The 27,505-nt window shown below is 38.2% G+C and overlaps 2 protein-coding genes across 8 annotated transcripts in view; one reads left to right on the top strand and one right to left on the bottom strand.

The window, feature by feature from the left end:
• Positions 1-25,248, top strand: part of ARFGEF1 (ARF guanine nucleotide exchange factor 1) — an 82,983-nt gene extending 57,735 nt beyond the window's left edge. The window contains exons 20-39 of the mRNA XM_085221206.1: positions 1,893-2,021; positions 5,306-5,464; positions 5,845-5,995; positions 9,062-9,152; positions 10,311-10,351; positions 10,456-10,625; positions 11,247-11,398; positions 11,551-11,723; positions 12,691-12,851; positions 13,463-13,593; positions 14,881-15,010; positions 15,911-16,046; positions 16,134-16,272; positions 19,007-19,076; positions 19,733-19,862; positions 20,706-20,845; positions 21,209-21,377; positions 22,005-22,143; positions 22,979-23,096; positions 23,815-25,248. Coding sequence (XP_085077332.1) covers positions 1,893-2,021; positions 5,306-5,464; positions 5,845-5,995; positions 9,062-9,152; positions 10,311-10,351; positions 10,456-10,625; positions 11,247-11,398; positions 11,551-11,723; positions 12,691-12,851; positions 13,463-13,593; positions 14,881-15,010; positions 15,911-16,046; positions 16,134-16,272; positions 19,007-19,076; positions 19,733-19,862; positions 20,706-20,845; positions 21,209-21,377; positions 22,005-22,143; positions 22,979-23,096; positions 23,815-23,979 — 2,694 coding nt within the window. The 3' untranslated portion in view covers positions 23,980-25,248. The remainder of the gene's footprint in view (positions 1-1,892; positions 2,022-5,305; positions 5,465-5,844; positions 5,996-9,061; positions 9,153-10,310; positions 10,352-10,455; positions 10,626-11,246; positions 11,399-11,550; positions 11,724-12,690; positions 12,852-13,462; positions 13,594-14,880; positions 15,011-15,910; positions 16,047-16,133; positions 16,273-19,006; positions 19,077-19,732; positions 19,863-20,705; positions 20,846-21,208; positions 21,378-22,004; positions 22,144-22,978; positions 23,097-23,814) is intronic.
• Positions 25,249-26,142: 894 nt separating this feature from the next.
• The window catches only part of CSPP1 (centrosome and spindle pole associated protein 1), a 51,887-nt gene continuing 50,524 nt past the window's right edge, over positions 26,143-27,505 (bottom strand). For all 7 annotated transcript variants that reach the window (XM_085221207.1, XM_085221211.1, XM_085221212.1 and 4 more), the window contains one exon: positions 26,143-27,001. In XM_085221207.1, coding sequence (XP_085077333.1) covers positions 26,775-27,001 — 227 coding nt within the window. In that variant the 3' untranslated portion in view covers positions 26,143-26,774. The remainder of the gene's footprint in view (positions 27,002-27,505) is intronic.

The raw sequence follows: 27,505 nt of genomic DNA, 5'->3' as shown, positions 1-27,505 counted from the left end.
TAGCTGTGAAACTGCTGTCTGTGAGGCAAAATTCTAAGCTGCTTATCACCAGTATTAATAATTGGTATGTAGGTCATTACTCCACACAGAATGATGCAGAATGAAGCCCTTGATTAAGATCTAGTTTCAGACATTACTTAGCGGAGTTGTACCGTATGCCTTTTCTCTCTACTGCCTTCTTAAAGGCTGAAATGAAATAACTTGCATACAGGCATGTAAAAAAATCATAGATTTTTTGTTTCCCATTTGTATTACCAGCCCTACTGATCTGACATCTCTAGCCTTTTGTACCTCAGAAGTTCATTAGTAAAATCCCTGTTTTTTTTCAAAGAGCAAAATCTAAACCATCTGGGAAACACTCTAAACATCTTCTGTGAAGTTAATAAGAGAAATTTTCTTGTTGTCATAAGCTAATTAAAGAACAGATGACAATGCTGTATGTATGTTGGAGAGAGAACAGTCTTGGCAAACACGAGGTATAGAAGTTATGAATACTTAATCTCTTGTTGGCTGTTTAGACTTTATAATTTAGATTTCAGCAAATGTTCTAAATTTCTAGCTATCTCCTTCAGCCATTGATGATACAGTAAAGCTGATCACATCTGTATAGATAGATTTGCCAAGTGGTTAAATGGGAACAGTAGTACACTTTATGCAACCATCTAAGCACTCCAAAATTGAGTGTATGTTTTAAGTGATGGATTTTCACATTTCATGACAGAAGTCTGTTATAAATAACAGCATAAATGTAGTTATAAGGCATAGCATAATGACCTCTGGATGGTTCTTAATGGAGGAAAGTATTTCAGTTTTGCAGTATTTCGCATTGGTTTTGGTTGCGTTAATGAAAATTTGAATAAAAGGAAGTGAGGAAAAAAGAAGAAAAAGTAATACTGCACTTCTGCAGTGTGCAGTAAGGAATTAAGTCCTGGATCAAGGAGTTCATCTGAATTTTTAAACAATCTCCCAGGGGTATGTTTTGATGTGTGCAAGTTTTAAGTAGTTTAGCAAGGTAGTGTTTTTGGAATTAGTAGCTTGAATGAATCCAAAACTCTGATGAATCATTTTCACTTGAAATTGTGTGAAATCTGTTGCTACCTGCAGTGGCCATTGATTCTGTCTTGCATCTGCGGTGTCTTGGGGTAATTATTGCTAAAATTATTCTTGATACCCTGTGGTTTCCTCTTCATAACCACATGTAGTTATGACAGAATCCTTTGCATCTTCAGATCCCTTTTTCTGCATCTTGGAGAGAGAACTTAAGCCACAAGGACAACAGCATGTGATTCTCCTGCCATAACATTGTGTAGTATACTTGCAGTCCCACACAAGACATGAGGAAACAGTGGGTTTATATACAGCCTTTTACTGTCTTAGAGTAATTGTAGCTGAATTAATAAAATACATTCTGTTATGCATTACTTTTTTAACCTTTTTTTAAACCAGGATAAACGTGACTTACTGGAGTACATTTGCACACTGTATGCTGCAAAGTTGAACAGACCTGCTCTTGTCATAATTACTGGCTCTACTTTTGTTCCTTGTTCTGTGAAGTATTCATGTAGAACAGATAGGCTATCTAGGGAGTACCAAAACTGTAATAGGCATTTAATTGACGTAACTTTGGGGATAGGTTTTTTTAGCAATCTCAAGTTGACATTTTTGTTGTTTGGTGTGACAGAGTGGTTCTGTATGGGAATGCTTGTCTGTATTACTTCTGTTTTTTCTCTGGTGTCTCTTACAACTTTTTCCTTTTCTCAGAAGGCAACTTCAGGGGGTTTTTTTTGAGTTTGAGCTGAATTTAAGCTTCAGCAAGGTATTGAAAATGTAACATTTATTCTCTTCAAGTTCTAGTAGTTGCTAATGTAACTTTTATTTTGCATATGTTCCAGTTGGCATGGACACCTTTCCTAGCTGCATTCAGTGTGGGTCTACAGGACTGTGATGACACAGAAGTTGCATCTCTTTGTTTGGAGGGCATACGGTGTGCTATAAGGATTGCTTGCATTTTCAATATACAGGTAAAATAATAAACATTAAAATTAAGATTGAGACAATACTTTAAGTAGCAGCATAGTGTTAGTATTGTTCTATAAGCTCTTGTTGCTGAAGCTGTACACTAATTCCCAGAGGCTGCTCACTTCTGCATTTACTACAGTCTTACACCAGCTGATGTTTAAGGATTTCTTCCAACAGAAATCTTTCTATTATATTTGACTGAGAGTGTTTTAAATAAAGTAACTTCATTCCTATTGTTTTGTGGTAAATGCAGTCATGCTGATGGACTGAATTTTTGTTTCCTCGTAAGCACTTTTTCTCAGTGTACTTTTTTTCAGCTTTTTAATAGTGTAGGTGATGTTACGTAAAATTCAGCTTTCTAGGCTTTTTTGTAAGTAAAATAATATTTCTGTGAACTGCTTGAAGTACTGTCCTCAAACACAGAGACAAAATACTAAATTGAGATTTTAATAATTGGGTACTATTTTAACCTTAATGACAGTAGAAATGTTTTTCCTGACATAAATGCATAAAAATGTATTTTGCATTAAGTGCAGTGCCAAGAGTTCCAGACTTTATGTCTCTAGAGGACAGTAATTCTGATTAAATGTGAGGTTTGTTTTTGGTTGGTTGGTTTTTGCTTTTTGCTTTTCATTTTAAAATCATACATAGTAAGCACACTAGTCAGTGTGCCATAAGCCCTCTGTAGGGATAAATGAAGACAGGAGTAATCCAAATTTGTGTATTATTTCTTGTTTACAATTAAAAATGAAAACAACAACCCCCTTCAGTTCCCCCCCCAAAAAAGGAACATGTAAGAGTAACTTAAATACAAACTATTGAAATGTGATAAGATAATAACACTTGTCTTATGTTTATTCTTTCACTCTGATACAACAAATTAGTTAACTTTTTAGAACTAATGTGGTAAGGCACATTGGGAGTTATCATACAGCTACTTGGTCTGGTGGTTGTGACCCTGCACACAGCAGGGGGTTGAAACAAGATGATCATTGTGGTCCTTTTCAACGTAGGCCATTCCGTGATTCCTCCCTGTCTTCTCACTTCATTTTTTTCTCTTTTTGTTCTGAACTGAACAGACATAAATTTGATTAACAAAGCCTTCCTTGAAGCCTATAGCTATGCATGAAATTCACTTTTCTGTTATTTTTGTTTGCAAAAATGAAAATGCTGCAAATATTGGCTTCAGCATGTGCAAAGGTTTGCTCCCTGTCCTGCAGTGATCTGTCCTTACTGGGAAGGGCAAGGACAAGGTTTGCTTCAAGATCCCAGTGTTCCAAGAACATAGCAGAAGCAGTTGTACCTTTCCATTGGTTTGGTACAAACTTCACTGAACTAAAGGTGTTTCAAAAGAAACACTTCTCATTTGCTGGAACTTAATGTTTTCTGTTTATTTCAGTTCAGAACTGATGTTCCTTTCTAGTTTTCTGTAGGAATTCTGCTTTGTTGTTATTGTTTTAGCAGTACTGGTTTGTTGATGACTTCAGTACAGTGTTCCATTACACAAGGTTCTGATGAGGTAAAAACATTGTCTGACTTCAGGTGCCGGAGTGTTGTGGTGGTTTGAAGGAGTCTCGCAAATCTGTGCTTCTGTTAACTTAAGGATCCTTACAGTTGGAAGCAGATTTTTCTTGTGCTCTTGATTGGTACTAGTGAATAAACATACAGAAGTTTAGATCAGAGTCTCACGACAGTTAACCATTACTTTACATGCCCAGAGGGGCAATGAAGGGAGCCAGACGCTTTGTTTTAATTGTGTAAGCACACAGTAGAGTTTAAGCTGAGCATGTACTTTTAACCTCAACCTGTCACACTCTGGGTTTTTTCCTTAAGCAGCTGGGACAAGATGTTCATATAAAGGATATACGCAGCTCACTTACCTCATCTCTTTTAATTTCTGTTTGATAGATGCATGGCTTAGTTTTTCTCTTTTAATTTGACGGCTTAGAAAAAGGATTAGAAAAGGAAAGGATATATGTATAGAACAGAGTGGGAAGGTAGAGATAAAAATAATCCCTTTTTCAGAAGATAAATAGTTTGTAGACTCCAAAACTTATTCACTTACTACCACACAACTTCCACTTTTATGCCTGTACTTCATTTGCTGTGCCTTAACCAGCATGCTCTGTTATAGTAGTTGGGGCTGAATGGGACAGCTGTATGACTGAGAGTTCAGCTCTTGCATTGCTGCCCTCTGTTGTGATATTCCTGCTCCTTCTGAAATCATAAAATCACAGCCTTACAAGATGACCTACAAGATCATCCAGTCCAACTGTCCTCCTACTACCATTGCTACCACAGGCTGTTAAGCTGTATCTCACAGCTCCTCATGTTCTGGGATTTATTTTCTATTTTTTATTTTTTATTTTTTATTTTTTCTATATATATTTTGTTATTATTTTGTGCTGAATGATTTTTGAATTTAAAAACAGTCTTAGGCATTCAAACAGTTAAATATCTTTCACAGTTGTCATTTGTTTCATTGATTTGCAGCCATTTCACTTTATCGACTTTGGAGATCTTACATGACAGAAGAGTAAAATCTGTTTGAGTGCTCAACTGTAATCCCCCTTCCAAATCTGTGATGGGTTGATAAAAGACCGAGGTCTTTCCTTTGGTATTTATAGCACCCTATACTTAAAAATCAGATACCTATGTGTGGAATACTCCCTTTTGCGCCCCATTGATGGATTTCATCTGCATAGATTATAGGTCTGTTGCTGTTTGCCCAACTGTAACAGTCATCTCACACGCTTTTGAGGTGTCCAAAGTGTGTAGGTTAAATCAAGTATTTTTTTGAGCAATTTTGCAGAATTGGCAAGAAGATGCTTTATAGATATGTTATTTAGACTCCGTTGCAAAAAAAGAAAAAAAAAATTGTAAAGGTTGGGAGAATCAGCTAAGGCAGCATTTTGAGAAAAGGTCCAGGTGCAGTGAAAGAATACTAAAAGCTTAGCTAAGAAGCTGTGTTTCTTCTGAAACAGCATTCTGTTTCGGAGCTGTAAAAATAGTCAGTGTAACAAACAGAGTTAGAAAGCTAATAGCCTTTGTATCCTATGTGTTCTATGCTGTCACACATTATACTTCATGCTCCTTAGTGGAGGGACCCTGACTTTATCCTGTAGCTTACTACAGAAGAATTGGTGAGACTTTTGTTCTGTAAAATGCATCAGAAATTCAGTTTAAGAAAGAAAAAGGTAAATGGTATAGTTGTTAAAATTACATTTTGTACTAAAAACAGAAAACTGAGAAAATGCAAAGCAAATCTTTTTTCTCTCCTTTGTAGCTTGAAAGAGATGCCTACGTCCAAGCGTTAGCAAGATTTACATTACTTACAGTGAGTTCTGGTATTACTGAAATGAAGCAGAAGAATATTGACACAATTAAAACTCTCATCACAGTGGCTCATACAGATGGAAACTATTTAGGAAATTCCTGGCATGAGGTACCAAAGTTAATGTTTTTGAGCTGTAAGAGTGCTTCCTGAGTTTGAATGTATTTGCGTGCTCAATTGTGCATAAATACAGTTTTCTATATTCAAGTGTCACATATATACTTTCACACATACATTACATAGAATTGCTTATTCTGTAAACAGCTGAAGTAGCAAAACATGTCCAACTCTGAAAAAAAAATGGCAAGAGACTAATGATGTAATATTCAAATTACTTCTCATTTTATATTGAAGAGCAAGAATACTTGCCTGACCTTGAACACTTGGGGGGGGAAAAAAAGGTAATTTATAAACATCTGCCCTAAGGTTTTTGTTTTTACTGTTTTAAACAACTTTTTGTTTCTAACCAACTTCTTTTCTCTCTGTACTAGATTCTGAAATGCATCAGTCAACTTGAGCTGGCACAGCTAATAGGAACTGGAGTAAAACCTCGTTACATCTCAGGGACAGTGCGTGGCAGGGAAGGTTCTTTTACAGGAACAAAAGATCAGGCACCTGATGAATTTGTGGGGCTAGGGCTGGGTAAGTAATGCAGATACTAAGTATTTCATGTGCAGGCACGCATCAGTTTGCACCTTGCTTTCATTGTTGGTGTCTGTCAAGATTCAGAGATTTGGTCCTTCTGAAATGATGTCTACATGTGTATCTTATGCTTTGAGTAGGCATCTCTGGAATATTTGTTTTGCTCTGTGAACTATTATCACTGGGATGAGAAAGTAAGAAATGTAAAGAAATTATACTTTATTTCTCTTAAAATATAGCTGATAAAGTAAGAATGTACTGCTGATAGTATGACCAGATTAAATAATATCCAGAGTTAGCGCACTAAATATTGTACCATGTATGACTAAAGGTGTAGGGTATGGAAATATCAAGGCTGTGTAACTCCATTAGACTGTTAGAAATGTTCAGTTTCAAGATGTTGCTAGGTATCTCCTGCTTCGCAAGTGACTTTACCTACAGTCCAGCAAAACCTTTGTGTTTCCTCAAGCTTTATCGTTTTTGCAGTGTTCTTTCTGAATAGTAATGATTGTTTTACTGGTTACCTTGATTTCAGCTCTCAGCTCATCCTCATTATCCGGCTTTGTGTCTTCCTCCTGTAGTTCTTTCTCTGCAGTCAGTGCTTTTCTTTCCATTGTGCTCTGCCTTGGCCTGCCTCACCTTGCCAAGATTTGCTGAAGGGAAACCTTATCCCTGGAAATCACTGCGTCTGCCAACATCTCATATACTGTGCTTCTCTCTGCCCTCATCATATGCATCCTGCACTTTAGTTTTCCCTGATGACCTATCCAGCTTTGCTTTTTCCAAGTACTGAGAGTATTTCTACGTTGCAGTGACAGGCCCTTAAAAATTTTAAGTCCTAACAGCTCAAGAATGTAAACTGTAGTCAGGTGTCTATAAATCATACTTGCTAGTCATTGGTGTAGATCCAGCTCATAAACATTTTTTTTTCTCCTTCTGTCAACTACATTTCTAAGGAACATAACGTATGCCCAAATGCATAAAAACATTTCTGCCCAAATTGAATTTCTGGAATGCTTGTTACTGTACACATATGGAAATTTAACTATTTTCTCTTAATAATATAATTTTAATCTTATTGGAAGATGTTCAACTCACTGGAATTTAGTTTTCATACGCTAAGTGACTGTGTTCTGACAGGGCCCCCTTCTTGACTTCTCTGTTTTTTCACTCTTCACAAATTGTGTTGCAGATTGTTTTTTTTCTGTGGTGACTTTTGGGAATACTGCTTTCTAGCCATCTATCCATAAAACTATACTCCTGTGAAGAACCCATAATGTATATGCCCATGTATATAGCCATACATTTTACAGGCAATTAATTTTTTAATTAGTGAAGCTGCAGCCTGATGTCACATAAGCATCATCTTTCAAACCTGTGTCCAAAATCTGGTGGAGGTATGCAGCAGCTTTCACTCTTTCTGCTGAAGTAGAGGTGTGTATCTAAAAGCAAAACAAAAAGCTCATTTACCACATGAAAAGCCATTCAACTGTGTACTCTTGCAGCACCTACTTTTCAATGTCTTCATCACTCTTTCTGCTAGGAATCTTTTCAGTTTTGCTTGAAAATTCACAGCATCATAGTGTTGTGAAAGTAAAGGAATAGCCAATTATTTTTTTGTGTCCTTGATAGGAATGGAATTAAAACTTGGAGTTCTAACTGAAAAGTTCAGCTTTCTTTGTCTCTAATTTCAATTTGCAAAGTTGTAAGACAAAAGTGAATAAGTTGTAGCCTAAGTTTGACTTTTAGGTAACTGAAAGTTCTCCTTGGGCAATGTGAGTTTAAGGAATTCACTTTTCATAAAGCAAAATTATGTAAGTGACTATATTTCCTTGTAAAAGATCTCATAAATGTTGGAATAGAAATGCATATTAAAAAAAAAAAAAATCAGCTGCCTGTGGAGGCTTTACAGCATTGATCATAAATCCTCTGGTAATAACAAGTTTTTATGTAAACTGGAAGAATTGGTTAGGATTGTTTGACTTTGAAATACCTCTCCCAGTTCACCTCACACAGAGCAGTGCGTTTCTTAGCTGACACGTTACTTGCATTCAAGCCACTTGAGCTTGGCAATTGATCTGTATGCTTAAAATAAAAGTTTTAATCAAATCCAACAGTATTATAAGTTGCTGAAATACTAGGATAAGGTTGTGTATAAGTGTGCCTGCTGAAAAGTTACTCAAAGTCTTAGAAAAAAAATTTTTCAAATAGCCCTATTTAGCTGGATCTGATGGCCATCATCACAAGCCTCCTCCAGCTGTGGAGCACAGCAGGACTAAATGGCAGGCTTTTGGGAGACAGTCTGAAATGTAAAAACTTTTCTGTCCCTGCAAAGCTGAAAACAGAATCACTGCTCTTTGAATCTTCTGTTTTCCTTTACCTTTCTGATAGGCTCCTTAAGAGAAAAAACTTGCATACAGTGTAGGTGGAACTACCCAGTGTGATTGTAAGATTGTTGTGGGTTTTTTTTTCCTGATGCTGGGGAGCTTAGAATTTACAGGAAACCTGAGAAACTTACTCGCTGTAGTTAGCATTTTAATATGAGCTTTTCCAGGTGTTGTTTATCTTCCAGAGTTGTTTCTTTTTTTCCTCACTGTTGTTAGGTGATAATTTTGCTGTACTTGAGATGGAGTTTTGATGGGAGTTCTTCTCTGTGAATAATTAGAAAGAAACCTGTCAGGATGGATTTACTTGCTGTTAATAGAGTGAGAAATGTTCACCTTTGTGCAGTATTCTCTGTCCTAGTTTTTCTTTCCAGTAACAGAATAACCAAGGATCTATTTAAAGATGGAGAGAAAAAGGTGGTTCTTGTGCTTTTTGAATGTTTTTTTCTTGTTTATATTTATCTAAAAGTTCAAAATGTGGACTGTTTAATGTCACTAATGACCTTGTATATGGATAGAGAATCTTCGAAAAATTATGCAGTAGTTCGCTCTTGCATGGGAAAGTAATAATATACTTACTGTGGATTAAAAATAATAATACTGTAGTGACATGACTTCTCCTCTTTCTTCCCTGCCCTTTCTTTGTTATCTGTCGTCCACTTCCACATCTTGTTTACTGGAGTTGGTGGAAACGTGGATTGGAAGCAAATAGCAAGTATTCAAGAGTCCATTGGTGAAACCAGCTCCCAAAGTGTTGTTGTTGCTGTAGACAGGTACTGTATTACATTTATTCTCAGAGTTCCTTTTTTTTTTTTTTTTTTTTAACTTGAATTCAGTAGTCTGATAATAGGAAGTCATTAATTTACCATGAGTTTGCCATGGAAGACACTACAAAGCTATTACCATGTAAGGGTGCTTTGGGGTTTTGCACTTTTGTCTTAAAAAGAGCAGATTTTTTTTTTTTTTGCAAGAAGGAATAAAGATCAGGCAAAAAGTCTTTTTTACTGATGTAAAATTATTACTGGGCATTTGCGGAATGGAGACTGCTGCACTGTCTGGTGAATTTTGATTTGCTATATGTAGTAACAAATAGCAAATCTTATTTTGCCTTTGTACAGGGAGCATTACTGATAGACAAATCTTTCCTCTTAAATGTGGTACCGATTTCTCACTTTTCTCCAGAGTATGTAGGTGCTGTCTGTTATTATCAACCCTGTTATTTCAGTGGTGCCTTCTGTGAATCATATTTATATTAACTGGTTTGATAAGACCTAGTACACATAATCAGAATTCCATTTTACCAATCTAACTGAGGTCTTAATGGATCTATCTGTCTCAACTTATAAGAAATCAGAAAGTATCATTTTCTAAATGATTGTCAAAATTGACAATCCTGGAACAAAGCAGTGTGCTGAAGGCATACAGGCTTTCTGTGATTGAGTATAGCAACAAGATCGATGTCAGTTCAGTGAGATTTGCCTTGCAGTAAAACAGCATTGAGCTACCTGGAGGGGCTTAATGTCAAACACGTAATAGCTCTTTAGGTTTGCAGTGTTTCTCCACACTTCATAACGAAAAGTGTTTCAAGTATCTATTTGTCATGGCAAGTAGGAATCATGCACTCTGGAGAAGGCTGCTTTATCCATTTGAAGGAGGCCTGCATAGTTTATAAAGCTGCTGGTGTTATTTATCTGTCATTGTCAGGGAGCAGATAGAATCAGAAGCAATGCTCACTGCTCATGTATTGTGTGGAGTAATTTTTAAATATTACAAATAATTGAAACATTTCTGCTTCTATTTTCACAGCTCAGTCTTTTTTCACAGCTTTTAATATTGAATAAATAACATTAGATGGTTATAAAGGCTTGAGTACATGGTTAATAGATACCTTTTTAAGACATTGTAATAACATCTTAAACATTACTTTACAGAATATTTACAGGATCTACGAGATTGGATGGAAATGCTATTGGTAGGTTTTATATTTCATTTTTATTTATTTCCCTGCAAACGACAAAGCATCTTTATGATAAACTTTGGAACAATGCTATATTAATATCTGTGGTCATTTAACAGTGGATTTCGTTCGTTGGCTTTGTGCTGTATCTATGGATGAACTGCTGTCTGCTACTCACCCTCGAATGTTCAGCCTGCAAAAGATAGTAGAGATTTCTTACTACAACATGGGTCGGATTAGGCTACAGTGGTCTAGAATCTGGGAAGTTATTGGAGATCATTTTAATAAGGTATTCTCTGTTAATTGTTATGCTGCTTGATTTATTAATACAAATTTTATTTAGAGATCAGCTGGAAACATTCTCATCTGAATTATATTGATTTTGTGTCGTTCTCCATAAGTAGTTAAAAAAAATCAAAAAATGTAAAGCTTGAAAGATGTGTAAGGCAGAGGTGCATAATAATATATGTATAATAATATAGTATAATAAATGCAAAAGCAGGGGTACACATTAAGTTATTTATCATAATCTGAGTCTTGAACTAGCTTCTTCTAGTTCTGTGTTCTATTTGCTTGGGAGTTCTATGAGGTTTGGGATAGATAAGAGGCTGTTTTCTACTCAAATCTATTTTTAAGTGAAGATTTACACATTTTGAATACAGCTTGTAGAAGTCTTTGTACACAGCTTGTTTATTTTGAGAAAGTTTAAATGCTAGGATGTGTCATGTTGGAATTGGTTAGGAATGAATGAATTACATTAATGATTGTGGTTTACAGAATTGGCCACTGTTTAACTTTGTTAATTTTCCAGTACTGCTCCCTTGTCCATGATCAAATGTAAAGGCACCTTGTGCTGAATCCATAAGAATTCTGATCCCAGCTTACTTTAATTACTACTCTGTGTTGTCAGGTTGGCTGCAATCCCAATGAAGATGTAGCTATTTTTGCGGTAGACTCATTAAGACAGTTATCAATGAAGTTCTTAGAAAAAGGAGAACTTGCAAATTTCCGATTTCAGAAGGACTTCTTAAGGCCGTTTGAACATATAATGAAGAGAAACAGGTAATGACTTACAATTAACTCAGTCTCTTGGGATGATGAGCACCAACTTTTGCCGTTAACGTTTCAGATTGCCTTTGTGAAATCAGTTGCTAAAGAATAATAATATCCTAATTGATTAGTTTAAACAATTAGCGTTTATCATCTTCATTCAGGTCCCCTACCATTCGAGACATGGTTGTTCGGTGCATTGCGCAGATGGTAAATTCCCAAGCTGCCAACATCCGTTCTGGTTGGAAGAATATTTTTTCAGTTTTTCATTTGGCTGCCTCAGATCAGGATGAAAGTATCGTGGAACTTGCGTTCCAGACTACAGGACACATTGTCAGTGAGTATTGATGGTGATCAAAGATCATGAAAGTAGTTGTGAACTCTGGAAGCTGAGGAGCTTTGTTTCTCTGCTAGTTCTACAGCCTGCATAGTAAAGCTCACCGGATGTTTCAGAAAACCATGTTATATGTTACATGTTCTGCAAACAGTCCTCTGGTAAAATGCTTTCTGATGTAATTCAGTCAGGTCATTGTCATCTGTCTTCCCCTTAGGTCTTATGAGGCATTTGACTGCTTACGGTCTTCTGTAATAAAAGCAGTCAAGCCTTAGGTTATTTTTTTTGATCTGTGCTTTTTCATTCTACTGTAGCAAAATGTATTTTTTCCAGGGGAAGAAAGACACAACAACTAACTGTGCAGTCATTCTGCTGTTACGTTGATTGCTTATCTTTCTCATTGTTTCTGTATTGTGTTTGTGTGCAGCTCTGCTCAGATAGATAGAACTGCTGGGTTTTGTTTTTTTTCCATTCTGATTTAGAGCTCAGACTTTAAATACCAAAAGGGCTCTCTTATTCTCTGTCAGCATCTGCAAATTCCTAAAACATTTTCAGCATTTTATTCTGAATGTTCGATTCTTTCAAAATTCCTTCTGTTTAAAAATCAAGACCAGAGGACCATACTGCTGAGGGAAAATGAATCACATTGCTTTAGGTGGCTCACTGAAGCTCAATCACAGACCTAGTGTTAAGCAGTAAGCTTTTTGCTCTCTTCTCGTTTAGTTGTAATCTCCTTTAAACTATGTGCTACCTTTATTTATTTTAGACATTGACTTTCAAAATATAATGCTTTCAAAGTGATTATTTTTGTTGAGCATTGATGTTTCAGTTTTGTTCAGTAATCAAGCCTTTCACAACATCAGTTGATGAAGCAGCCTCCTGTGACTTCTCTTACAATTAGTTCATACTAGAATTAGTAGATTTTTGAAGCATTACCTTTTTCTTCTGTTCACACTTTTTTTTTCCCCAGCAATCGTGTTTGAAAAACACTTCCCAGCAACCATAGATTCTTTCCAGGATGCAGTAAAGTGCTTGTCTGAATTTGCCTGCAATGCAGCATTTCCAGATACCAGCATGGAAGCCATCCGCCTCATTCGCCACTGTGCAAAATACGTATCTGATAGACCTCAGGTATAATCTGTATTAATTAAATAGGGTTTTTTAATGAACAGTGTTTTAATAAAGTGAAAGTGCTCATCTTATTGGCTTTGTTTCAAGTTTCAGAGATTAGTGAGAAACATGCTTTATTCAGAAGGAACAGGAATATAAAATGCCATTTGTTTTAAACTTATCTGCAAACTTCTTTTCTCTCTGTCTTGCCTCCCATCTTTCTAGTTCATCTTTCCTGAAACTTCCCTGAAAACTGCTGGAGATGAACATATTTCAGGATCTCCTTTGTACTGAGAAATGTTACTGTATAATGACATGAACAAATGCTTGATCTACTTATATTTTGGTAGATCCTTACTTTCAGTGCTGTCTTGACGTAACAGAACTCAGAGCAAACAGCATGCAAACCTAATGTTTCAATCTATCATTTAGTTTATTTTTGAGTTTTCATAGTATGCTAAGCATTACTTCAAAAAACAGTTCACTTTCTCACTCACCTGAAGTATCAGGCTATAATATTAGTACAGTAGTATTAGCCCAGTATTAGTATGATACAGTTTGTTATTTCTAGTCCAGCTTTCGTTTGTGAAGAATTGCACTGGCTCCGTATAACACTGTGTTTGCTTCTAAAGGCCTTCAAGGAATATACAAGCGATGATATGAATGTAGCTCCTGAAGACAGAGTGTGGGTGAGAGGATGGTTCCCAATTCTGTTTGAGTTATCCTGTATCATCAATAGATGCAAATTAGATGTAAGAACCAGGTAACAAATTATTTGTAATTCAAATTCTAGAAGGCTTACTTTACACTTTAAAAATAGAAACAACTCTCTTAATAAATGTAACTAGCGTAAAATGTCTCATGGATTTAATATGTGGTATCACAGTGGGAAGAGTAGACTTGTTAAGAACACCTTTTAAGTAGATGCTGGAACATAGAAATTCTGTCTTCACATGTGAAGTGTTTTATTCAAGCACATCTGCAGTGTTTGCTTACGATGAGTAACTGTAAAATCTTGAAGACTGGAAATACACATATTATTAACAGTTGATTTATCACTGAACTCATAAATTACTTAAAACAGGCCAATTCAATGTTTACCATAAGATGACATGGAGACAGTTTATGCATAGAACATAGTAGTATGTAAAACTCAAATTTAACTTTGCTAATATACAACAATGAAACATTATTTTGATGTGGAGGGTCAACTGTAAATTATCAGTAGGCCTTTTTTTCTTTTTTACGTGAGATGTTACATTGGATTAATATCCAAATCTGTAGTGTTCTAGTGGCAATACTGATCCTCTTCTTTTCTTTAGTAAGTTTAAATGTAGGATGTTAGATTCTATGAAATATGCTAGTTACACATTCCATTTTATTATTTGTCATAGCTGACCTGGGTAGACCTTGTATCACATTTCTGGTGTTTTTTGATTAAAGGAAATATAAAATGCTCCATGCAATGACTAGATTTTGTGTTAGTGGAACCCAACAGCTAAATTCTGTTGGAATCTTCCTTTGTTTTTGATAGTATTGTGACTCCAGTTCTGCCTGCCCCCTTGTGTCTTGTGTATCATACCTTGACGATTTACAAGCTCTTCTTACACAAAGATGTATTAATTGGTTGAGGATTGCAGAAACAGTTGAAAAAGCAAAGTTGTACTCCGATCTCATGTAATACCACCTCCTTTTCCTTGAATGTTTTTTTTCCCCTTACAAGACACATTCTGTTGGAGTTCTAATGCTAAATACATACTTTTTACCTAGAAATACTTGTTGTTTTGGTTTTGTGGTCTTTTCTATAAGCTATAATCCTATTTGAAATGGCCACTACTGTCTCACTATTGCCTATGACTGTAAAGTATGTTTCAAATTGCTTTTAAAGTTAATTATAGTGTTCTGATGTGACTGATGTGCATACACATTTACCAGGTCAACATAAAATGTTATTCATAATATTTGAGTTTGCTGTTGCTGTCCAGACATACCTGCTCTATTGCATGTCTTTTTATAGCTCTTTAACATTGTTGTTCTCTCTTCATTTCAGGGGCTTAACAGTAATGTTTGAGATAATGAAGACATACGGCCATACATATGAAAAACACTGGTGGCAAGATTTATTTCGCATTGTCTTCAGGATATTTGACAACATGAAGCTGCCAGAGCAGCAGACTGAGGTGAGAAAAGAAATGGGAGAATTTACATAGAAAACATGATCAGTAACATAGCTTAGCAAGTCACTCGAGACATCCCTTGAAAATTGCACTGTTGTCTTGTGTTTCTACGTTCCTTACTTTATTTTATTAGCATTCTGTTGGATTTATTGTCACTCTTCCCATATTTTTAAGCCACACATGTAAAAGGGCAGTAGTTTATGCTGCAGACAACAACAGGATAATATAAAATGCAATATGTTTAGGGTTCATAAGAACCTCAGCATTTACACATGATGTCAGATCTGATTTTATGCCAACAAGCTTGTAATCAGGAGTGAAGTCACAGTTAGGAGAAATTAGGTCTGCTAGCTCAAAACTTTCTGATGACTAGAAAACAAAAAACAGCAGTGCTTTCAGTGCACCCATGCAAGCAGATACTATCCAGATGAGTGAAACAGAAATAGGTAAATTGTGTTTAAATTACTTGTCTTAGCAATGTCAACTGTTTGGGAAGCTTCATCTGACTATAGAAGCACAATTCTTACTTTCTACATTTTTGTTACCTAGAAAATATTTAGAGACACACAAAGCTTAGCTTGGTGTTAAACTGTTGAGCTAGGGTGCGTGCTAAGTTTGCTTTCCATCTCCACGAGGATGAGCACTTGTTAGTCCTGCAGCTTGGTCTCTAGGGACAGCTGTCTGTTTCCACAGTTTGTTTTAAACCTGCTGGTGAGCGAAGCAAAATTTGAGGGCTTTAAGTTTGAGGAGTCTGAGGTAGAAAGGAATGACGTGTCACTCTAAAGCAATCCAAATTGAATAAATATGTGTTTATATGCCTGCAGGAAGATGTATCCTAAAAGCTTCATCTTAAACCAAGTTGCTACTTTTTTTTTTTTTTTTTTTTCCTTTTAACCTTCTTAGAAAGCTGAATGGATGACGACTACTTGCAACCATGCACTTTATGCAATATGTGATGTATTCACACAGTATCTGGAAGTACTTAGTGATGTTCTCCTGGATGATATATTTGCACAGCTCTACTGGTGTGTGCAGCAAGGTAGGACTGTACCAAATTATGCTAAACAATGCTGACATCTTGCTATGTTGCAAGCAAATAAACAAACGCCCTATTTTTCTTTTCCAGACAATGAACAACTGGCACGGTCTGGTACAAACTGTTTGGAGAATGTTGTCATCCTAAATGGCGAAAAGTTTACCCTAGAAATCTGGGATAAAACTTGCACTTGCATGCTGGACATCTTCAAAACTACAATTCCTCATGCGTAAGAGGACTGTTAATACTTCACTTTTGTAAAATTGTTTACTGGATGACAGATGCTGGTTTCAAACTGTTACATATCTGATAGCTGTTAGGTGCTGGATTTACTTCTGTTGTGTTATAAATGATAAACTGTTAAAAACGAGAAATACCATATATGGGATATGATGTCTGTGACCTGTGGCTTTATTCAGTATCAAAACACTTGCTCTTTTGAGAAGTACTTTTTGAGAAGTACTTTTTCAGTCTTTCTTTTTAATAGAAGAATATAACCAGTGGGCTGGTCTTGCAATTTGTAATTACATATCTATTTTTTTTTCTCCACAGTCTATTTTTCTTCAAAAAATACTAGTTACAATGCTGCAGTTACCTTACAGATTTAAGTCTGTTAGCATCCATGGTTTTTTTTATTTTTTTGAGCCCTAATCGTCTTAAGAAAATCAATGTATATTCTTTGTAATGTTCTTTACCTTTGTGGTGTTTTTCTGTGTGTTTTCTAAGAGTGAAGCTGTACTATTCTAAGTTAATACGTGCACATCATAAAGCAGAGTAATAAGAAACCACTTCCAGCATTACCCAAGCTTATACTTTCTTTTTTTAGATCTTGCTTCACCACGACTGAGTTGAAACACTATTTATTTTCAAGCCTGATGATGCTGCATTGCTACATTAGTACTTGTTCTATGTCTGTGAGCTAGTTCTTATCGTTTGCTTCTGGGTAACACTTAGTTCTCACCTGAAGAAACCTAAGTTAATCCATATATAACCACCTCACCCACTTGTCTACATGAGTGGGTATGAATTATTATTAAAATAAAGCTGTAACATCAGGGGACCAGCAATTTGTCTGCATTTTGGTAACTGCCAAAATTAAAAATTGAAACCATATCTCTGGGAATAAAAAATCAATTAAATCAGCCCTGACTTACTATGTCCCATAATTCGAAAGCAGAACATTTTCTAGCAGAACATGAGCTTCCCTTTCCACATAAGATCAAAGCATCCGCTTCTGGGTAGTATTACAGTTATATACCAGAGACTGCTTCAGAGCAGCACATGAGATATCCTAATCTTCAGGCACATTCAAAATACTCTTGTTGCCTCTAGCTAGATGATGGAAAAATAGGTATTATTTCCTTCCACAAACTTCCATTTTTTTATTTCCCATCTCTTAAAATCTTTCTAAACCTACTTTAGGAACCCTCATTATGTTATCCCTTCTTTTATTGCTGGAAACTTCCTAATTTCTGCAGGGCTAAGTAAATCACGCTTGGATTTTATTCATAAGTGTTCCCTTGAGCAGATGTAATCAGTCTTCTTTCCTGTGGCTTGCTTTTTTCTGAACACTCACTGGGCTACTTAAAAATACTCTTCTTGTCCTTAATGTGTTCTATTAAAGCTGAAGCCTTAAGAAAGCTGAATTTTTCTTATGGGGAAAAAAAAAGTGATCATGATACAGAGATATTTATTCATGCTTTTAATGGAAACTTTGTACGAGTTTCTTTTCTTCTTTCTGAGCTTTCCTGGCAGAAAGTCAGAGTGAATGCCCTCTTGTTCTGGTGAATTGGTTCCTAGAACAACTTGTAATGACCTGGCTGTGTTGACTCATTCTGATGCCCCCATTAGCAGATGGCATTTTAAGCCTAGTCTATTTTATTTTTGGCTGTCAAGACTTAACCTGTGATCCAGAATAATCTGCAGCTGGTGTCCCGGTAGCTTTCAAGAACCAATTCAATTATTTGCTCCACTTCGTTGCCTCGCTACATGCTTCTAGATTGTATCTTTTCATTTTCTGTGATTTATCTTATTTCAGTTGTATGGGGATCAGTGATGTGTCAAGTTAGGATCCTTTACAGTTTTGGGAAGATCTCACTTAAGAAACGCAGACAAAAATGTTCATCAAGGGTTGCTTCATTCAGATTGAGGCCTTACTCCATAAATGTCTCCTAAAATAGTTTGAGATGCTAACGATGACCAATAACTTTAATTTACTTTCTAGCAATACTTGTGGTAGACCAAGCAATGATTTGCCAACTTAAGTTATTTAACCTGAGCTCCTTCAATTCTTGTCAGGCACAAAAAACCTCCATAAACCACAGTTGATAAAACCTTTAAAAGTGTTTAAGGCACAGAGCCTTGAGACAGCAGCATGCTATAGGAAAATAGCAGGAGAGAGATCAGAAGTACTGTCAGTGTCTTGTTGCCTCATAACAGCAATGAACTGAAGTGGACGTTGAATTTTAAGTGGAAATGTCTACTTTTAAGTGTAAATGCAACCATAATGCTGGAACATACCCCAGATAAAGAATGGCAGAGGGTTTTCACAGCATGCTGACTTGGCCTGGGGTAGATACATTCAGTCCATGTTCTGAGGAAAGCTTAAGGCAGTATGAGAGAATGGGGCTGGCTGATGACACTAAAGTACTGATTTTCTGCCTAGGATAGAATCTAGTTGACCAATCAGGCAATTGGCAGAAATGCAGAAGTTTTTTTTTTTAAAAAAAAAGTGAAATTTTTCAATACGTGTGGAAGAATAAAATGTGTATATTTTACTCCTTAAAAGTGAAATTTAAGTTTATTAATTTACAAAGTTGTCTATATCCACTTCTTAGGTTTTGCTTCCTTAACTTTGAAAACAAACCAACCACCTTATTAGAGTGGTTTGCCTGCTAGAGTATCAGTTTTGAGTGTTATTTTATGCTTACTAATTTATTTGTTACTGGTTTTGCCTTTTCAAGGCTGCTGACTTGGAAGCCGGTCAGTGGGGGTTTTGGCCCTGTATCACCCTCTGATGCAAAAGAAAAACTGGTAAGCTGCTAAATCAATACTTTAAAAGCTTGCAAGAGTTCGGTACAAATGTGTTAGGTCCAGAGGAGGGCTGCAAAGATGATCAGAGGACTGGAGCACCTCCCCTACGAAGACAGGCTGAGGGAGCTGGGCTTGTTCAGCCTGGAGAAAAGAAGGCTGTGGGATGACCTCATTGCAGCCTTTCAGGACCTAAAGGGAGTCTACAAACAGGAGGGGAATCAACTCTTTGGAAGGGTTGATAACTGCAGGACAAGGAGAAATGTTTTTAAGTTGAAGGAGCGAAGATTTAGATTGGATATTAGAGGAAAGCTCTTTACTATGAGAGTGGTGAGGTGCTGGAACACCTCAGGCTGCCTAGAGAGGTTGTGGATGCTCCATCCCTGAAGGTGTTCAAGGCCAGGCTGGATGGGGCCCTGGGCAGCCTGCTCTAGTACCAGACCTGGAGGTTGGTGGCCCTGCCTGTGGCAGAAGGTTTGGAACTTGATGATTGTTGGGGTCCTTTCCAATGCAAGCCATTCTGTGATTGTAACCTTCGGCTGACATACAAAAAGAAATATCCAAAACACTACTCCTTGACTTACTGTATAAGAAACACATTGCTGTTGATGATCAGCTCACAGAAGTTCTCTGTAAATATTTTTGGGGTTTCTTTATAGGATACAATCTCCCAGAAGTCCGTAGATATTCATGATACTGTTCAACCGAGATCTTCAGATGGACGTCCGCATCAACCCAGTGCAGTGCCCACAGGAAGTGAAGAAGTGAGCAAAGCCAGATCAACAGCAAGTGCGTGTTTCTGAGTGGTTTGGTATCTTGTATCAGTTGGGTAGTACTTAGCAGGTAACGTCTTTAGTTGTAGCTCCAACTGTAATTTAAGAAAAATCACGTGGAAAAAAATTGCACGGATTACATCTTTGTCTCCAAGCCGTATGACAGAATTCCTTTGGAATATTGTGGGGTCTGCATTTTTGAGCAGTGCATTAAAAAGTGAGAGATAAGCTGCTGGCTTTTGTGTAGGCTTTTTACTTAGTGCAAAGTATTAAGAATTGTGCTCTCCTTACAGTCCTGTATCAGTGAGTAATTTTTCTTCATAAGAAGAAAGTTGTTTCTGTGTAGAGTGCAATAGAATCAGTAGGTGAAAACAAGTATATGTAGACAGATCTGAAGAGAGTATATCAAACCTTTAAGATATTTATGTGAAGTTTTGCATTGTTGCCTAAAAATGCTCTTGCCCAGTGGTATTACTGCCCCAAGTACAAGGCAAGCATCTGTGATACCAGTGTTATCTTTTGCTTCCTCTGCCTGCAGGCAGTCTCCTAGCTGCTGCTGCTTGCCATTGCACTGGTGCTAAAAACAGGGTCGCTAATTTGGGGGATTTTATGTAATGCTGACTGTTTGCCCAGTGCATGACAGGTGACTCAGGAAAAGGTAGGAAATAATTTTTTAAAGCCTTCCTTGTTAACACCGTCATCAGCCCCGTTTTTAGAACAGTAATTTAGATGGGCAGATTCCAGAGTTGGTTTATGTTCTTGAAGTTGAGCTGTTGTAGGAATAAACTGAAGAACAGCTTTAAAGAAGTAAGATAATACTCTAGTGTTTTAAGCTAAGAAACAATTTCTTTTTTCAAAGAATTTCCAGAACAGAAGTTGTTTGCTGCTCTTCTGATCAAGTGCGTTGTACAACTGGAACTCATTCAGACTATTGACAACATTGTGTTCTTCCCTGCAACCAGCAAAAAGGAGGATGCAGAGAATCTAGCAGCAGCACAAGTAAGTAAAATTTACAGGTGTATTCCCTTTAACAGCTTTTTCTCAAATGGACCAAGTTTCATAAACTCCTGTAACATCGAATTTATAGCTTTTAGAAGTGCCAGAGAAATTGCAGCAGACTGTTGAGATCTTTTACAGCTTGTGTAAAATTGGGTTTGCTGTGCTTCTGTGGCACACTGTGGAGATTAGAAAGTTCAGTGTTCAGAGATCTCTCCAACCTGGGACGCAGGTGCAATTTTTCATACAGTTTTAAGTTTAAGTACAAGCACAGGTGAAAACAGGGTAGGATTGCAATGTCACAGGAGCTTAATGAAGGTAGTTGTCAATTCTGAGCTGAAATCTTCTTTTTTTTTCCCCAAATAGAGAGATGCAGTAGATTTTGATGTCCACGTGGATACACAAGATCAAGGGATGTATCGTTTTCTGACATCACAGCAGCTTTTCAAACTCCTCGATTGTCTGCTAGAATCTCACAGGTTTGCAAAGGCATTTAATTCCAACAATGAACAAAGAACTGCTCTCTGGAAAGCAGGTGAGTCAGTCAGTCTCTGTGGAGAGAGATTCTTCATGAAAGAAGAATCTTTCTTTCTGCTTTGCTTTGATTTGATGGGGAAAAAAAGGTCTAAAAATACTGTGATTGTAATTGTATAACCTTAGACACCCCTAAGTGAAGGAGGCCCCATCTATCCGGATGCAAATGCCTTTTGAATTTCCAAAGATGTAATGGGCTGCCTTTGGGTGTGCACAACTGCCAAGTTAAACACTGCCTGTAGGTTTGAGTCCTATGTTTGGAAACTGCGGGTACAAAACAGTGTTAGGAGGGTTGTGGGGCCAACAGGTCTGTTCTTGAAATATGTGGTGTTTTCCAAAACAGGTTGAAAATGGAATCTCTGTACTGGAGCAGTTCAATTCTATTCCTTGCACTAAAATTAGCAATGTTTATCTATAAATACATAATATACATTATAAAATAAATACTTAGACGTATATATTTGTATAAACATGTATAATTCCTGTTCATATGTATTGCATGTTATATGTTAACAAATATAACACATGTTGTATGCTAACTGTCTGCATGCAGGACACGCTCAGGAGAGGTACGAAAAACTTAAGTGAAACAAACAAAACCCTAAATGGGTTCTTTGAATTTCTTTAGGTTTTAAAGGCAAGTCCAAGCCCAATCTTCTGAAGCAGGAGACAAGCAGTCTGGCCTGTGGGTTACGCATTCTGTTCCGCATGTACATGGATGAAAGCCGAACCAGTGCGTGGGAAGAAGTGCAGCAAAGGCTGCTAAAGTAAGGGCCGTATAGCAGAACCTGTTAATGTTATCTCTGTTAAAGAATGTGCTGGCTGGGCTTTGCTTGTCTGTAGTAAACTTACTTGAGTGAAAACCACCGTGTGGTGGTGGTCCCAGCTAGCAGCAAGTGGGTAGGTGAGGGATTTTTACCAAAAAAAAAAAATCTATATATCAAACTCTTCTCCCCCCCCCCCCCCCCAGTAATTTCAGCTGTTTTAGGGAACTGATGCTGTTTGTTGTTATCTGTAGAAATGAGCACAGACTTTCAGGATCCTGTGGGCACATAGAAGCTTGTGGCATGTTGTTTTTTCATTGTTGAATATTAATTATAATCCACTCAGATTTACCTGAACGTTCTTACTTTGCAAAGTCCTTCAAGCCAGAATTGGAATAACAGAGGGCTTCAAACCATGGTGGAGAAAGAATGGAATTATTTTAAGATTTAATAGACCAAGTCTATTTTAAGTCCTTTTAAGGACTTGGAGCAAAGATGAAAAACTATGTTCTTGCATCAGCACAAAATTCAGTCTGTCGTATCATTTTGTCTTGCATTCTAACACCCCTCAGAGCATTTGGTACCATTTATGTAGATGTGCAAACACTGCTAATACAATTCATAATCCTGTTCAGTACTGAGGTCCTAGGGCTTGGGTTTTCATTTGAGCAAAGCCACTGCATTTTGTTAATCATGAGACTTACAGTAGTTTTCCCAGAGCAATGTGGTTCTGTGCCAGTTTTTCTATGCTGGGATAGCTAGTGACAAAACCAAAGCTCACCTTGCAGTAGAACTCAAAATACTATGTGAGTTACTGGTTTGTGTCTTTTCTCTTCAGTGTCTGCAGTGAGGCTCTGAGTTACTTCCTTACTCTCACATCAGAAAGCCATCGGGAGGCCTGGACTAATCTACTGCTCTTATTTTTGACTAAAGTTCTGAAGATAAGTGATGAAAGGGTAGGTAATGGGAACTCCTTGAAATGCTGCATTAAATATCATTCCAAACCAGCAGCTCTTTGCACACGTACTTTGCTTCAGGAGTTCTGCTGCTCTGTAGGGTTGTGTGTTGTAGAAATTTGTGTTGCAGCTGCACTCGATGGTTATCAATGACTGCATTGCAGAATGGGGGTACAGTGACTGCTGAGCTGTCTGAGAATGTTTTAAAGATGCTAAAATCGTTAAGAAGTGTGTTTTAAGTCACTTTTATGCCTCTCCTGCTGAGGAGAAGGGTTAGTGGTACTGCTTTCAAAGTACTTGGAAATAACTCCTGGTTTTGCTTCCCATGTTGCACGTGAATCACCTTGATCTTTTCCAAAGCAGTTCTGAATTAAATAAATCTGTAATTAGATCTCCCTCCGTTTCTAGCAGAACTGGGCTGAATTATTAAGTGAAGGAGGCCAACCACAACCACAGACATAATGGATAAGGGCAAAATTCTTCCCGTTGAAGAGTAAGAGAGATCTGTGTGCAGCCAGTGAGCATGTCAGAAGGCTTGACAGCTGCCTTAGCCTTATCTCAGCACTGCAAGCTTTTGTTACAGTGATGCTTCGGCTTGTCGCTTCATGGATTTCTCACCTTGACTTAGGAGAGCATTTAGAATTCTTCACTCGCAGGCTTTCTGAGGGGTGCTGATGCATTATGGAATAACCTGCCTGTTTGTTTGTTTTCTCCTCAGTTCAAGGCTCACGCTTCTTTCTACTATCCTCTCTTGTGTGAAATTATGCAGTTTGACCTTATCCCTGAACTCCGAGCTGTTCTGCGAAGGTTTTTCCTGCGCATCGGTGTGGTTTTTCAGATATCCCAACCACCAGAGCACGAGTCTGCAATAAGCAAGCAGTAGCACGTAGTGACTGAGGGTTGCTCCCTTAAAACCATGAACTCCTCAGCTAAATAAAAGGACCAGGGAGCTGAGCCGTTCTGTCTGGGCATCCGTAGCAATGGTTTCTTTGTACGGCAGCGTGTGTCTAAGGATGAATGGTACAGATGCTTACACCTGTAATTAAGGCTTGCAACACTCCAGTCCCTTTATTTCCTGATGGATTGTCTGTGGGTTTCTCTGCCCTGGCCGGTGCTGAGCACGGAGCCAGTTTTTAGCGCAGTCCTCTCGTCAGCGTGGGCTGCGCCATCCTTTCCTGTCCTAGACAGCAGTATAGCAACACGTGTTTGTGGCGGGTGTGAAAGGAAAACGTACCCAAAGAACTCTGTATGTAAAGGTTTGAGCTTCTGCGAGAAGTACAACTCAGGAGAGCTGTATTTTGAAGGATCAAATGTTTATAGTGAAAAGAAAAAGGAGATTATTGTTCATGGTAAAAGTTATTTAGCAACTATGTCTGATATTCTAAGATTTTTTGCACACTCAGGCTGACTGAGACATCGGTAATCATCCTTCTGTGAAAATGTACAGAGATGCAGGTCTGTAATATAAACTCTTTAACACTATACAGTTCTTCCTGAATTGTTTTATTTCTGTATTTTTGATTTGTTGAAAACCCATAACACTGAATTGTTTACCAAATGCACTAGAAGTTTGGGTTTATTTCTGGGGGGTTGTGGTTTATTTCTCTGGTTTCGTTGTAGCCCAGCAGTTAGTGTTGCTGACTTTGGTCAAGAGCAGAGGTAGAAGTACCACGACTGACAAAACTACCTGTAATATACTTGTTTTAGGGCTTCTCAGTATAACGAGCCATCAAAACGATGATCCTTCAAGGACTGGAACTTGAATCACTGCAAACAAGTCTAGGTTATGTCTGCTGTCACATGTTTTTTTGTTTGATGTAGATTTCACTCTGATGTACAGAATTTAATGTTGAATATATTCGAGTAACAAATCGGGCATGGTTTGGGGATGGTTAAATTTATTGGAAATGTATTCATACTGTGAATTGTGCTCTGATGGTTAAAAGACAAGATTGTCAAGCATTCTGTATTACAATGGATGTAGAAATTTTTTTCAGATGGACAAAATGTATATGGTACAGATATGTAAAGTTTTCTATGTAAAAAAAAATTCTGTACAACTTTCTGTACAATATTTGGTTCTCATCTGGCATACTCTAATCGGGTTATAGGTCAATAAAGTTTTTGAACTCTTTCATCAGTGCAATCAAAACCAGCCTAAGCCACAGCACTTGTTTTATACCTTCCTTTGCCACGGATCCACTACTTGGAACTGAGGGAGAGGAACAGAGCAGGCAGCAGCAGGGTGCTAGAAGGCAGAGCTGGAAGCAGCTCAGTGCAGTAGCTGGGGAAAAGCCACTGAAGGGAATTAAAGGGCCTCACTTCTGTGTAGTTTGCATTCATAAAACATTATAAGTTTTGGGGTGTAGCAAAAAGAGTGCTGCCTACTGAGCTGTTAGCCTGGTTTCTGTCTGCATGGCTGTGTGCTATCCGGTATTCAGTGCAATCAAGTCAGTAGTCCATGAGTGCAACAGGTACTGTGGGTTGTTCACTGCTGACTTGTAAAACCTTACTGCTTTATTTCTCTGTGGTGTACTCCTTAGTCTAGTAGTCATTTTTCACTGTGTGATCTTTTCATGCCCTTCTTCACTTTATTGCTTGAGTGAAAAAGAGTAGCTGTTTAGTGTTGGTTCTCTGGCAACAGAGCTCCTGCATGTCTTGCTGTGCTGCAGCCCTGCAGCTGCATGGAGGGGTGGGAACACTGCTGCACTGGTCTCCTGGAGAGACAGGCATGATTTTAAATTAAAAATAAATAATGAAATTAACTGGACTTGGGCTTTACAGAAAGCTGAAGGAAAGATTTGGAGGATCCTTTCTGAAGAACCAAGAGCATTGTGAATAGCATGGTGGATGCCAAAGAGGGGGGTAACAGTAAGCAAGAGAGAATGGGGTTGTGTTAAAAGCTGTGGATGCTGCTGAAGAGCAGAGCTTCTGCTCAGCCATGGTTCCATGGGTTTTTCCTGCTTTGAAGAGGGCTTTGGCACTCTGCTTCCTTCACGAGAAGGGAAGCGACAGCAACTGCAGCACTAATACAACTTCAGTCTGCTTTCAGATTTTTAATAACAAAATAATTTATTATTACCTCTTAAATCAGAAACATAAATATATACCCCACTATCTGTATCTCCAAGACAAACCAAGTGAGGAAGGTAAGGTATAATGCTAACAGACCTTCCGTATAACAGCTGCTCACCTCCCCGGCACCACCGCACACATTCAGCACTGAGAAAGGGAAGTGGCCTCCTCCAGGTTGTTCACTCTTGATAAAAGCTCAAACTGGATCTCTGCTGTTGTTTGCTGTTGCAAACAAACAGTCCTGGAGTTTTGCTACGAACAAAGGTAAAACAACTCTGATTTAACATCAAATTCCCACACACGCTGTTCCTTGCAAATTCGCCTCTGAGGCTGAAACTAACTTGTATAAAAAGTGCAAAAAACGCCAAAATACTTCACTGCCCCACTTCCACTGCCAGGTAGTACAGAACTCTGTTCTGAGGGTTCCCACTGCACCGCAGCTTCCGTTTCTTCATTATTGCTACTTGTAATTACACACAGAGCTCCACACTATTCACACCAAGTACAGCGATCCCTATGAGAGACCCTAAAAGTGCAGTAGTGCCAAACAGGACGCTCCCTTCCCTTGCTGCAAGGCACAAGTGGGTTCCATGCAGGCTGTGCTCAGCCGTGTGCAGTGGAGAGGCCCTGCCAGCCCAGTGGCAGCGCGCCCTCAGGAGACAGCTTTGCTGCGCTCTGCTGCTCCATCAGGAACCTGCGGAGCGTTGCTGCCGTTCCTGGCCGCAGCCAGGGCTCTGTGGCAATGGAGTCAACAGAACTGGGTGGGCGGCTGTCCTTGGATGGGGGAGGCTTCAGCAGGTCATCTGCTTCTCCTAGGGCAACGTCCTCACCTGCAGGGAGAAGGAGGAGAATCATAGAATGGCCTGGGTTGAAAAGGACCACAGTGATCATCAAGTTTCAACCCCCCTGCTATGTGCAGGGTCACCAACCACCAGACCAGGCTGCCCAGAGCCACATCCAGCCTGGCCTTGAATGCCTCCAGGGATGGGGCATCCGCAACCTCCTTGGCAACCTGTTCCAGTGTGTCACCGTCCTCCATGTGAAAAACTTCCTCCCAAAGAGACATCATCGTCATCCCTATACCAAACATGCTGATTTGTCTGGACTGAGCAGAAACAAAAGTAACGAAGAAGCATATTTAAGACCCATTTCAGATGTTATGCAGGTCAGGGCCCACTCAGGTACATCCCCACAGGCCTTCCATGCCCAATGCCAACGGCCTCTCCTGTGCCACACCAACACAGGGCTGATGTGGGCAGACCCCAGTGTGCCTGCCCAGCTGCTCACCCCAATATCTCATGTACCAGTGCACATATGCAGAGAAGAATGAAGCC

The sequence above is a fragment of the Meleagris gallopavo genome, chromosome 3 (genome assembly GCF_905368555.1).
Source record: "Meleagris gallopavo chromosome 3, MGAL_WU_HG_1.1, whole genome shotgun sequence".
In the NCBI taxonomy this organism is placed as follows: domain Eukaryota; kingdom Metazoa; phylum Chordata; class Aves; order Galliformes; family Phasianidae; genus Meleagris; species Meleagris gallopavo.
The sequence above is the reverse complement of the archived record's forward strand: the minus strand, read 5'-3'. Positions and strand labels throughout refer to the sequence as shown.